The sequence below is a fragment of the Pleurodeles waltl genome, chromosome 10, assembly GCF_031143425.1.
Source record: "Pleurodeles waltl isolate 20211129_DDA chromosome 10, aPleWal1.hap1.20221129, whole genome shotgun sequence".
NCBI classification, from domain to species: Eukaryota; Metazoa; Chordata; class Amphibia; order Caudata; family Salamandridae; genus Pleurodeles; species Pleurodeles waltl.
In genome coordinates, this window is record NC_090449.1 from 933,057,781 (window position 1) to 933,070,600 (window position 12,820).

Genomic DNA, 12,820 nt, shown 5'->3' on the forward strand with positions numbered 1-12,820 from the left:
TATTGACTGGGTATTGATGTGAGTCCACCACAAGGGACGAGGTCACATACTTATTAGTGTAAAACTCAGTTTTTATCATTTATCCTGGTAGCTGTAGCACAGAGCAAATGGCTTCAATTTAGAAAAACAGTGGCACTATTTAGCAGTAACAAAACATTTTAATAAAAGTGAAACCACAACAGAATAAAGACTTCAAAGACTTCACCTTCAATGTAGCCTCCGAATTGGAAGTCAAAATCCTCCAGTGAGGCAAACTTGCAGGATATATCTTCCAAAGTGCTCTTGAAGTCAGATGGCTACTGGACGAGGTCCTGTTGAAGCTGTTGGTTTTGGTGGGAAAAGCTCAGAGAGAGATACATTTGAAGTTAGAGATCTTGTATCGGGCAGATTCATGACTGTATCTGGTCAAAATTTCCTTTTTTGGACATGGGGGCATATTTATAAGCACTGTTGCATCGCTTTTGCACCACACAATGTGTTTCAAGAGTGACGCAAGCCCAAATTGAGATTGATGGAGCCACAAGGCCACCTTGCGTGGCAATGCGTGGCTTCATGAATCTCGAGTAAAGCAATGCAGCACAAATCACTGCATTGCCTTACTCTGAGCCAGGGAAGCATTCCAGGGGTGTTGTGTGGGTGTTCCCTCGCAACGTCCATGGGTTTTGATGCATTCCCAGATTTACAAGAAGTGGTAGACCTAGGAATGTGCCAAAAACCTACGCCTCCATAGGTGAGGCATAATGAGGAGAAATATCTTTATTTCTGCTAGTTTTTCCCTCTTTCAGTGTGTGCTGCATTGTGCTGCACACATAGAAATAGGTGTAAAGTTTCAGGGAATTTTTTCCCTGTGATGTAGCACAGTAAGGTGACTTGCTGTGCTTTTCTATGTGGCCATAAATATGTCCCTTACACTTTTTTATGGATCTCAAAATCATCAAGGCGAGCAAGCCTGGAGCAAGCCTGTTTTCTGTTGGCCACCTGGGCATTTCAGGGAAAAGGATTTTTGCAGCTTGTTGTGCCACAGTAGACAAATAAGAGGTCAGGCAACTGAGCCCTTCAGGTTTACACACAGATCCCAAACAGCAGGTCCAGGCCTCTTCTGTTCTTCTGCAGGCCAAGAAAGTGAAGTGGTGACATTCCCTATTCAACGAAGAAAACGTTCCCAAGGACAACCCTTTTCTCTTTTGAAGCACATCCTGTTTGTCCAACTACAAATTATCTCAAAGTAAACTAATAAAATCCCACTAGTAATTCAAGATGGTACAGCCTTTCTGCCTTTGAAGATGATTTATGTGTCAGCCATGGGTGTGTTCAGAGAAATGAGCAGTCCCCTCCACCTCAGCTACATCCACAGGATGTGGGGCCTCTTCCATAGGTATCCCTTTCGAATGAACTATAAATATGTTGCACTCACACTGATCCCTTTCAAATAAATGAAGTTCCTAAACCTGCCACAGCTGCCCTTCCTGAGTTGATATGTGTCACATACCTCACACCCAGATTTTGCGCCCAAAATGTTTAAGCCATTGTTTCTGCTGCAGTTTTCACACCTCATTAAGAGGGAAGCACTGACAGGGCAGCTGTTGTGAGGGCTGTGGAGTTCCACCTTGGCCCCCAACAAAAAATGCAGCACCTGAGTTAGCATGGGCATCAGGTTCCCAAAATTTTTAATCATGACATGAGGCTGCATATTTAAAAAGAAAACCAAATTTCAAAGCTGCTCATAAAATATGCACTGCCTGAATTAAAGTTCACCCTAGGTGGCTCTGGGGTGGGGCCAAAGCTTTGTATATCCTCAGTTATGGTTTCCCAGGAAGAGCAGGGACAACACCATATTTATTATAAGGTGTTGTTGGAGGTTGCGGGAGGTGCTAATCATACAAGATGTGTTCCCTTAGTCTCCCAGGTGGTTATATTGATTCATCTTCGAGAAGTTTGAGATATGTTTGAAAACTCGTGGAGCTTGTGGTTTTGCACCAAGGCTCTTTCGGGGGGGGGGGGGGCGAGTATTGGCTGGTCCTAAAGCTGCAGAAGCGGCATGTTGAAAGTAAAATAAAGACTCTTGCACACATTGAATTGAATTAATATTGCTTTATTGACAGTGTTGATATAGAGAACAAAATGCTATATGTGTTAATGAAGGTTGTTTAAAGATAGTACCATGCATAGTGAATTTGATGGTGTTGTATTTGTTTTATGTGATCAATTTTTGCTTTAAGCAATGTGGTGACGGCTTGACAATGCCAGGAAGCCTGCCTTTTTGATAATGGCTCCCAGTTATATTGTGGCTAGTGTAGGTGGGGTGTTGTGATTATAGGGTGGGGATGTGAACAGTTCTGAGGGTGTCACCAAAGGTAATTCTACCTACCTATTTGTACATGTATGTAAATTAATGCACAGTATTCTGTAGTGTGTACATGTAATAAAGTACTTTTCGTTTGTATAAGAAAAAGCAGTGCATTGACAATGTTTTATTGAATTTTGTTTGTTAAATTGTTGTGTGATAACGAGCTGGGGTACTAGTCCACATTACTTCCCCTGAGTAGGCCTGGGACTGCTCTGCTTCACTACCCTGAGAGACTCAAGGGCTGCAATGGGGTACTTGGTTCCCAGTAAAGGGAAGGAGGTGGACTTACAGCTTGTGAAGGCTCACATCCTTTGCAACTAATGGCCCACTTCCCTGCACTACACATTTCCGGAGGGTCAGGAAACACTAAGACCAAATCCTGTCTACTTCTTGTAATATCTACCACTAAAAAAAATAAAACAATGCAGCAGCTTACCCTTCTCAAGCATCAGGAATATGGTACCTTCTTCCTGAATTATAAAGATAGGTATCATGCTTGTATATCATTCTGAATGTCCCACAGACTCACTTTTTCAAGATCAACCTTAGCGTTTGACTATCCCCATTCTCCCTCACTGCCTCTTCATACACCCTTCAACTGAAAGCAGGTCATTGTGGTGTTCTGCAACAAACATGGTTCTGTCTTTATTGTGTACTGATGATAATTGTACAATGTTTGTACTAACACAGGGCATCAGCGGACCACTTGGTGACCCAGGCCCAAAGGGAATTCAAGGAAACAAGGTACCAATAAACTTTTTATTTGTGTTCTACTGTTTGATACCGCTATTATTGTGTCTGCGTGTCCTTTTAGAGCATTTCAGTTCTGTGTTCCAACTTGTGAATCATTTATGTTATTTTGTAAGGAGTATTGTGGGCTGTTGTATAGGCCAGAAATAAACCTGTGTAAATATACTTCCTGTAAAACGTAGTACACCGAAAAATTGACACACTCATGTGGGTTGTCAGTGTGCGCCATCCTTGATGTTATCAGACAATGAAATATTTCATTTAACTGCTCATCCTTGAAACACTGTATAAATGTTGAAGTTAAGTGCATGTCATCTTCATTTCAGTACATGTCATATTAATTTCAACCATGCCATATTAATTTCAGTGATGCTATATTCATTTAATTGTCTATTTTCCATCATCTATCATATTTATTTTAATGTATCTCTTATTCATTTTACTGCACAAAATGTTCATTTTTAAATATCGTGTGTCCATTTTAGTCAGTTAATATTGATTACAGCTAATCTGATATTTCTTTTAATGTATGTTGTGTTTATTTCATTGCATGATATGCTCATTTCAGGGGGTCTAATATTCACTTCAACACTTTATTAATTTTAATGCACGCTATATATTTAAACAAGGGTTATATGTATTTCAGTGCATAACTTATTGATCTCAATGTATTGCCAACCCCTTTTCAATGCATTTCATGTTTCACTTTTATTTCAACTAAAGTCTGATTCATACCCCCTTCATTACACTAATTGCAGGATCAGTCATATTCATTTCAGTGCATGTCTTATATTTGTCAATGCATATGATTTGTACAATATAGTTTTGTATTAACTTCAGCATATGTCATGTTAATTTCCATGTGTGTCATAATTCTTTCCATTGCATGGCATAATCCTTTCAGCATGTCATTTAATTCAGAGAAGGATATTTTCATTTTATCACTTTTATTCATTTCAAAGGATGTTATTTTCATTTCTTGATGGGTTATATGCCTTTCAAACTATTCATTATTCATTTCAACACATCATATGAATTTGAGCATAAATTAGACAGTATCTTAACACTTTTCATTTTAATGCCAATGTGTTCACATTTGCCAATACCAGCGATAAATGAAATACTCCCAATGTTGCCTATATTAGAGAACAAAGGGAAGTAATATCAAGATTGTCTCTGTGCTGAGGCCCCAGAGCTTAAACTTAATTTTGTATGGATATAGTATCTTATAGATTCACTTATTAAAATAGCGTTTTATAGTACAAAATACAGAAAACAGATTGATTTGCAAGACAGTAGGTGTTATTGTAACAATTGTCTTGAGATATTGAGCATATCATTTTGTTACCTAGAACTTCAGCCAACATGTTTCACTCTTTGGGTGGTTGTCCAAGACTTCTACAAGGCTGAAAATTATAGTTGCAATGTAATTGTATTTATATAGCGCTTAGTACCCTTGACAAGGCGTACTTAAAAATAATCAAGAGTCAATAAATAAATAGTGTACAACTCACACGTGAAGCATGGCAAACAGGTGGCATTACCACATACTAATTAGTTCCTTGTGGCCATTATGTGAAGAAGTGAATACAATTATAGGTAGGTTTTTATGGTCTTTTCACTGTCTTTTGAAGTATCATAGAAAAGGGTGTGTGCCCTAATGCCAAAATGACATCTGATAGATTCACTTATTAAAAAAGCTTTTGCAGTACAAAATACAGAGAACAGATGTATTTGGCTATTGTAACAGTTAGGTGTTATTGTAACTATTTTCCTGAAATATTGAGCATGTCATGTTCTTTCAGCCAGCACGTTTTACCCTGTGTGGGTCTTTCTCCAAGGGCTCTTCTGTAAGGTTGAAAATGTTAGTTGGTAAATAACCTTGAATCCATAAATAAATAGTACCCAACTCACAAGTAAAGCATTGCAAACAGATGGAATCAACCGTATACTAATTAGTTTCTTGAAAAAGTACAGTAATAGGTAGTTTATTTGGTATTTTCACTTTCCTTTGAGATACCATAGAAAAAGGGCTGTGCCCAAATGCCAAGCTGTCATCTTATGGATTCACCTATTAAAATAGCTTTTCCCATGCAAAATACTGAGAACAGATTGATTTGCAAGACAGACATTAGGTGTTATGGTAACAATTTTCTTGAGATATTGAGAACATCATGTTGTTCGTAAGAACTTCAGCTAACACATTTCAACCTGTGTGGGTAGTTCTCCCAGGGCTTCCTCAAGGCTGAAAATTAAAGTGTGTATAAATGGTAGCCCTTAATAAATTCCTTTGGGGAAACTCAAAATCATTAGCTGTAATAAAAAAGCACACAAAATTTTTTCAAGGTCATACGCACTAAATAGTCTTGCAATTGCACAGGATTCCCAGACCACTTTTAAAACCTAAATAAATGTATCTTTATCTTTGTTCAAAAAGGCACTATGTATATGTTTGCAGCCTATAAAAAGGCTACAATGGTCAAATTTCTTGAAGGTTTTATTTTAAAAAAGAAGCCATCTACATAAAATGAGTCACAGATGGAAAATTGATGATAGAAGCTCTTTCACAAACCTATTTTTTTTTAAGAAAAGGGAATGTCTGACAGTGTTACCCAGTAGGCTACAACTTAAGGCATCCAGGAGAAAAAACTTCCACAACTCACCCTGCATCCCATCACGCCCTACAGGAGACAGTTAGGTCAGTTTGCGTTTCTGTCTCTGGTAATAGGATCTTGGGGTTCAAACTCCTGATCGGACTGATTACCATCAACCACAACAACGGAGGCAGGCTTACCACCAACTCAAGTCCTCTAGAGGGAGAAGAGGAAAACAACAAGAGTCTGCAAACTCAGGAAAACCTCCCATTAAATATTTATTCTCTTATTCTCCATCTTCCTTGGTCACTCCAGAGATGGGAATCAGAGTTGCACACTTTCCAGTGTGGCTTCTTATAACTATAGACAAATGGATCTTGAATTCTGTTCTGAAAAGAAATTCTCTTCATTTTGAGTCCTCTCCTCCATCTGGTCCACCAGGCAAAACATCGCCTATCAACAAGACCTATTGCAGCAACAGGTCAACATCTTACTGCGGAAACATATAGTGGAGGAAGTTTCATTGGGTTGAAAAATGTCTGGGAAATTATTCCTGGTACTTTCTGGTTTAAAAAAAAGGAGTAAACCAAGAGTCCAGATCCACCTCATCCTCAGAGTACTGAACAAGTATATACGAAAATAAAAATTCAGGATACTGCATTACACCAAATCTATCCTCAACTACATCAAGGAGACTGGATGTGTGCAATAGAGCTTCACTATGCCCACTTCCACAACTTGGTAATAACAAAGCATTGAACGTTTCTCTGTTTTATAGTTAGCACAAGAACTTTTCTACACAAAGTCCTACCTTTTGGACTAAAGTCAGATCCTCGAATATTTGTGTAATGTGTAGCTTCCGTTGCAGCACATCTAAGTAGCTAAATGTTCTTTGTCTATCTTTGCCCAGGCAACTGGCTAATCAAAGAAACAGAAATTGACTAACATTTCCAGAAGTCCCCCTAGAAACCTGAGAATGGTGTAGCTTTCAAACAGCATTTCTCGATGTTTTGTGAACTGCATAAAGCCATGAATTTGGACCCATGCAACAGTGAAACTCTGCTAGATGCAGATTACAATTTGTTTAAGAAGTAGGCACATTATGTAGCTGTACCGGTTCACGAACAGAGGTAGTGTTTAACCACTTGCCCTGATACAGAGCGACTGGCTCAACCCACTTCTAACATATTTACCTATTTTTTTTCTTATGTATTATATTTGTAACATGTACATAGCATGAAGCTAGCTAAGGGGCTAACAGGCACTTCAAAGGCTGAGAGGATCCTGATAGAGAACAGAGAAAGAGAGAAGGACCACCTTAAATGACCAGAGAAACAAGAAAGATCACAAACAGCTTAAGTACACAGAGTCTGAGATGTGAGAGTTGAACAGTATTGTTTTTATGTGTTTTCAGAAACTGGTACTCAGTGTAGTCTGGGTATTAATGAGTTCTAGGCTCTAAGAGCAGTACTGAAGAAACTTAGGACCATATTTATACTTTTTAGCGCCGCATTTGCGCTGCTTTTTGATGCAAAATGGCACAAACTTACAAAATACAATTGTATTTTCCAAGTTTGCACCACTTTTGCATCAAAAAATGACGCAAATGTGACGCTAAAAAAGTATAAATATGGGCCTTAGTTTTCAGTATTGTCTTTCATTGACTCTCAGAATACCCAGATTTGAAAGAGACTTACGTTTAGTAGAACTCGAGCCTACAGAGATGAACAACTTTTCACACTGGTTAGATGGCTGCCAATGGTGCACTGTTATGTAAATAATACAACAGAGTTTGAATTCATTTGTGATGATAGGGAATCCCTGCTAAGAAATGAGAAAACATTGTCTGCTGTGCTCAGACCTCATTTAGAGTGCCCTGTGAAGGGACAGGCCTGAAGCTGGCGAGCCCAGTTTTGGAATTTCCTTGTTCAATGGCACCAACGACAAGGCTTGAACCGTGAAACTAGGGAATTATGTATTTGAGGCTTTATGTTTGTGAAGGCATAGGACATCAGTTGATCAATTGTGTTCATGACAATGCCTGTATAAAAGATCCTTGTGTAAAGTTTCTATCATATGCATGATACACCTCATGGCTCTGTGTAACAGTTGAAAGTCATAGGCAATAAGATGCTGCCATGTGGCATGCTGCATGAAAGAGGGAGGAGAGTGTGTTCAAATGGAACAAATTGTGAGTTTCTTGAGATTAAATAGACAAAACAATCTAATACATGCAGAATACAAACAATATTAGACGGAACAATAGAAAGGAGGATTTGGTTATCTGTGATTCAGAAATGATGTTGGCTTGTCTAGGAGTATCCAAAGGACATCATCCACCTACCTCATCCACCTGTATGTTGCATAGCTCTAGACTCTCAGATTGATAGAGGCAAAAGAGACTTGTGTAACAGTACTCATGGAGTTGAATAGCTAAAGGTTTTTGAGTGAGTTTGCCATGGAAGATTAGCCTAGTCACTTGACTCAGAAATAATCAGAGTTGAGTTTCAAATGAAAGCAAAGACCCCATGTGTAGGGAGGCATTTATGACCTGAGAATGGAGAAGTGCAGTGAATGCTGGAGGGGGGGAGGATGAGTCAGAATTGTGTTGCTGGTCGTTCAGCCCACCACTGTAGCAGATGTGAGTTTTACTCAACGCTTGTGAACATCCACACATTCAGTTTTTTCTGCCATGGTGACAAAGGTTTCTCCATCAAAGATTCTGTTGTTGAATGAGCTATTTTGGTCAGATAGAAATCTTTGACACAATGTTCAACAACACTGTTAGAGAATGGTGACATTTCCACCTAATTGAATGGAACTTGAAAGATACCGTCAAAGTCAGAGCATATTGCCAGGTCACAAATACGCTGTCTTCCAAAAATGACCATTCAACTACCATTTTTTATGGTGCTAACTCTGTCAAACATGGTGTGATATTTAACACTATAGATACAGCACTTTTGACAACTCCAGCTTTGTCAAAGTATATACCACTCCTTGTCCAGGCCTGCATGCTGGAGTGGTAGTGTCTTACCTTATAAAGTTGTCAATTGGGTAGAAAACTCAACAGAGACACAAACAGAGGGTTTTCTGTTTTTGTAGCATGCTCCTCTACCATCCACTTCTAAATCAGACCGCAGGTTCTTTAAGATCTACATCAGAACGGTTTCACCAAAGAAGAGCTATATCTCAGAGAACCTTCTGGCCCAGCACATACTGAATTATTTTGCAGTATCTTTCCACACAGTGCTGTACCATCACAGTTTGTGCATCAATAAGCACAAAGAAAATATAAAGCCTAGATGCATACCAATTGGAACATTGCAAAATAGCTTAGTACTGTAATAACTCCTTAAACTTGTAATAGTGCTATTTGTTCCCAGCATGTACCTTAGTTGGTATTGTCTCATAATGAACATAATTTTCTTTATTTTCCTAAATTGTAGGGTGACCCCGGCCCTGTTGGTCCTTATGGTCCAGTTGGAGCACCTGGTATTGGACATCAGGGCGAAAAGGTAATTATGGGTACTTTTTTTTTTTTTACAAGAAATTGAGGGATATTCCTGTGATAATAACAAATATTCTAGTATTGTGTATTCTCTCACTTCTCACAATACAAATGGAATCCCCCTTGTGTGGCTTGGCCTATTGCCCACGACACAATAGGCCCCAAAAAGCAACATTGAGACATCAAATGTTTGCTATGAATATTGATCCATTTGGCGACTTTTGTAGTTGCTGTATTTAGGCCTGGACCCAGCTGCCACCCAAGGCAACCTACTAAACCTAGACATTTCTGAAAACTAGATACTGGGATAGTGATGATGGTCATGAGAGAAAAGTTAATTGACCTGATAAAAAGAGAGTGGGCCTGTTGCATGGAACTTTTTTTTTGCTTTTAGAATTTTTATTACAGCGGTCATAGTTTAAGGAATTTGAAAAACAGTATCCGCACAGCTTTTGACACTATGGATGAACCCATTCAACTTGACCATTTAGACCAGATTCTGGGAATTAATGGCCTAATTTAGGCCCCAAAGGCACTTTGCAGCACCATAGTGTCATTTTTTTTTTACACTCCGGTGGTGCAGTGTGCCGACCCATATTCACAAGGCCACACAAAGCCACCTTGCGTTGCTTTTCATGGCCTTGCAAATATAGACTCCTTTCATGCATAACACTGCGTGAAAAGGGGCATTCCATAGGTGTTGCTTGGGGTGTTTCCACACAACACCCATGGAACCGGTTAGGAATCTAATGCATTCCCAGATTTACAAGTCTTGGAATCTGTCAGATTCCTACGCCATCTCAGGGGTGGCGTATGAATGAAGCAACGGGTAGAAATATCTTTATTTCTCCCATTTTGTTTCCTATTTCTATGTGTGCTGCATTCTATGATTGTTTTTGTGCAGGAAGGTCCCCCTTCCTGCACTAAAACAATCATCTCTGCAATGCAGGCACCCTTGTACCATGGCACAAGGGTGCCTGCATTGGCGCTAGGCAGCAATTTGTGCACCAGCACAGGGGGAGAGGACAGAAATGCACTGTATCTCGTAGATACAGTGCATTTCTGCCATTTGGGTGGTCCAGCAAGGCATTTGCTGCCCAGCCCTGCGACACGGGCCTTGTAAATGAGGCCCTAAGAGTGCTGGCTTGTGCTGAATTAGATCAGTCCTCTCCCTTGCCTTCCTGGGCCTCAGGGTTCAGACCGGTCTATGTTATTATTTAGTCACTATCTACTCAAAGAGGCACAGCTGATTAAGGGGTGTCGGATCTATGCTAATAACACCAGATCCTGCTTGATCAGCACAGACATTCTCAGGGTTTGACTGCATTGGGGGTCGTCTGAGGTTGGTTTAGCACTAGACACAAAACACCTGCCTTTGCCTAAATAGCAATAAGACCAAAGTCCAAGTCCTAGGGTGCGTAGGTTCCTCTGTACTGCTCTTTGGCTGGCCTGAGAGCCTGTGCCCTACTCCTTCTTTCATGGGTTAGGTAGGAATCTTTGAGAGATTTATGACAGTATCGTCTCCTGTGAGCTACTTGTCATGACAGTGGTAAAGTTGACTCACTTACACATATGTTCCATTTTCACAGCCTGCCCTCCCCCCATTGGTATTGCTAATGGTCATCAGTCCTATTTTAAATTGTTTGCCTCCAAGACCTCTCTATCTGTTCCTTAATAATGATCAACCTCAAATATTACTTTATTCCTTTGTTGCATGCCTTTGTATTTGCTGAGAAAGCATACCCCCTCACCACGCACGTTTTCCCCAAACATTTTGATAAAAAAAGATGTATATTATTATACATACAGTTGTGCCTATTTCTTGATTACTGACCTGATATAATTTGGAAAGCTTTCTGACTGCCGTTTGCTTACGTCCAAGCGTAGTTTTCTTCACCAATGTTATTTGGCACTAGGATCTCACCAGGGTTGTGAATGCTTTTTCTCGTGAGTACACTAGCTACCTTGGGACCATAGCAAATATTGTGTATGATTGTGTATTTGGAAACTGCTTGAATAAATTCCACACCACGGCTGTTTATTTAGTGTAAATCATGGGAAATGTACTAAAGGTGAATATCTGCCACGGATGTGTAACAATCAATATCTGTTATCATTAGGGTGAAAAGGGTGAAGAAGGAAGAATTGGGCCACTAGGACCCCCCGGAATTGGGGAGCCAGGATCACCTGTAAGTAAACAAATGTCATGTGTATATTTAGAATAACGATGCAGAGACGTACATTATTCCATATTCGTTGATTATTTTACACATTTGTATCAATTATAAAGAATGCTTAATAAATATCATCTGAAATATCATCTTGGTTTTATTTGGAGGAGCAGGAACATGAACAAATTTCAAATATTTAAAAAAAGGGATAATACGAAATGGTAGCGGAAGTGACGTTTCTCAACATTTTAACCCTGATGACAATTCGTGATTATGGCGTGTTCCACACTTTGATCTTCAAGCCCTTTGTAGGCTAGGGGAAAGGCAGAGCGTGCAATCACCAAGAGTAAACAAAGATGTAAGAATCCTCTTAGCTTTCTGTTTCTTCTTTGATGGCCCCGGAGCCCGGGTGGCGATGGCGGTGCCAGGATTCATGATGGCAAGGCAGTGGTAGCAACTGATGCCACTGTTCACCCGCAATTGTAGTCCATGTTTGCTGATTTGATTTTAACTACGTTTTGTTGACTAGACAATTGCAGGTGTAGGATTAACGTGTAAAAATCCCAATCAGAAAATGCTTATAAAGGATTGTTGATACTACAATTTTGGAAATTATTAGTGCATGTTAGATGTCATCACATAATAACACTAGGTCCTGCTAGAATATTTTTGGGCCAATATTGCATGTTTCGCTTTAAATAGGTGGCATGACATTCCTGCTTGCATTTGCTCTAAAGCATTGCGCATAAACATTTTACATGTAAGTGTACAAATATGTAGAATATACATTCAGTGTAATCTGTTTCCATTACATTTTCGATAACATATTCTGTTTAGGGGCTTCCTGGTCCAGACGGGTTGCCAGGTGAGAGAGGCTTGCCAGGAGAAGGGATTCAAGGACAGAAGGTACAGTTCAACAATCATGGTATTTTGAAGATAGGAATCTATATTTTCTGTACAGCCAATATAACAGTGGATTGATTTGTTTGAATGCTTCTGGAACAATGTGTTTTATATGCACAAGTCATTGAGAGTGCTGGTCGTTGGATTTATTCAGACAACGGTCTTAGTCAAACTCAGCTCTCCAGATCGCTTGTCCTCGGGTACCACCAAGCAGTCATTCATTGGGAACACATATTCTTCAATCTAATGAACAGACCATACTCATGTATTGATGATTATTCTTTATCGTCCCTGCAGTCCTCTGAAGCAGACACCTGCACATTAAATAAAATTAGGAGTATTAGGGCATAATTGTCTTTTTCCCTCAGAATTGCTCTACAGTGGTGGGTAGTCTCTTGAATTTGAGCTGACTCATAATCGCCCCAATTTTAAGATTCTGTTCTGTTGGTAAATAGAAAACCTTTCATGTTTTGCATGTTACGCTCCTTTCCTTTGGACCATTATTTTGACCAATTTTAAATACAGTGTAATTGTTTGAAGCATT

The 12,820-nt window shown here is 39.5% G+C and overlaps 1 protein-coding gene across 1 annotated transcript in view; it reads left to right on the plus strand.

Annotated features, from left to right (window-relative positions):
* Window positions 1-12,820, plus strand: part of COL28A1 (collagen type XXVIII alpha 1 chain) — a 407,146-nt gene that overhangs the window by 127,724 nt on the left and 266,602 nt on the right. Inside the window, exons 11-14 of the mRNA XM_069211728.1 lie at window positions 3,038-3,091; window positions 9,141-9,209; window positions 11,323-11,391; window positions 12,211-12,279. Coding sequence (XP_069067829.1) covers window positions 3,038-3,091; window positions 9,141-9,209; window positions 11,323-11,391; window positions 12,211-12,279 — 261 coding nt within the window. The remainder of the gene's footprint in view (window positions 1-3,037; window positions 3,092-9,140; window positions 9,210-11,322; window positions 11,392-12,210; window positions 12,280-12,820) is intronic.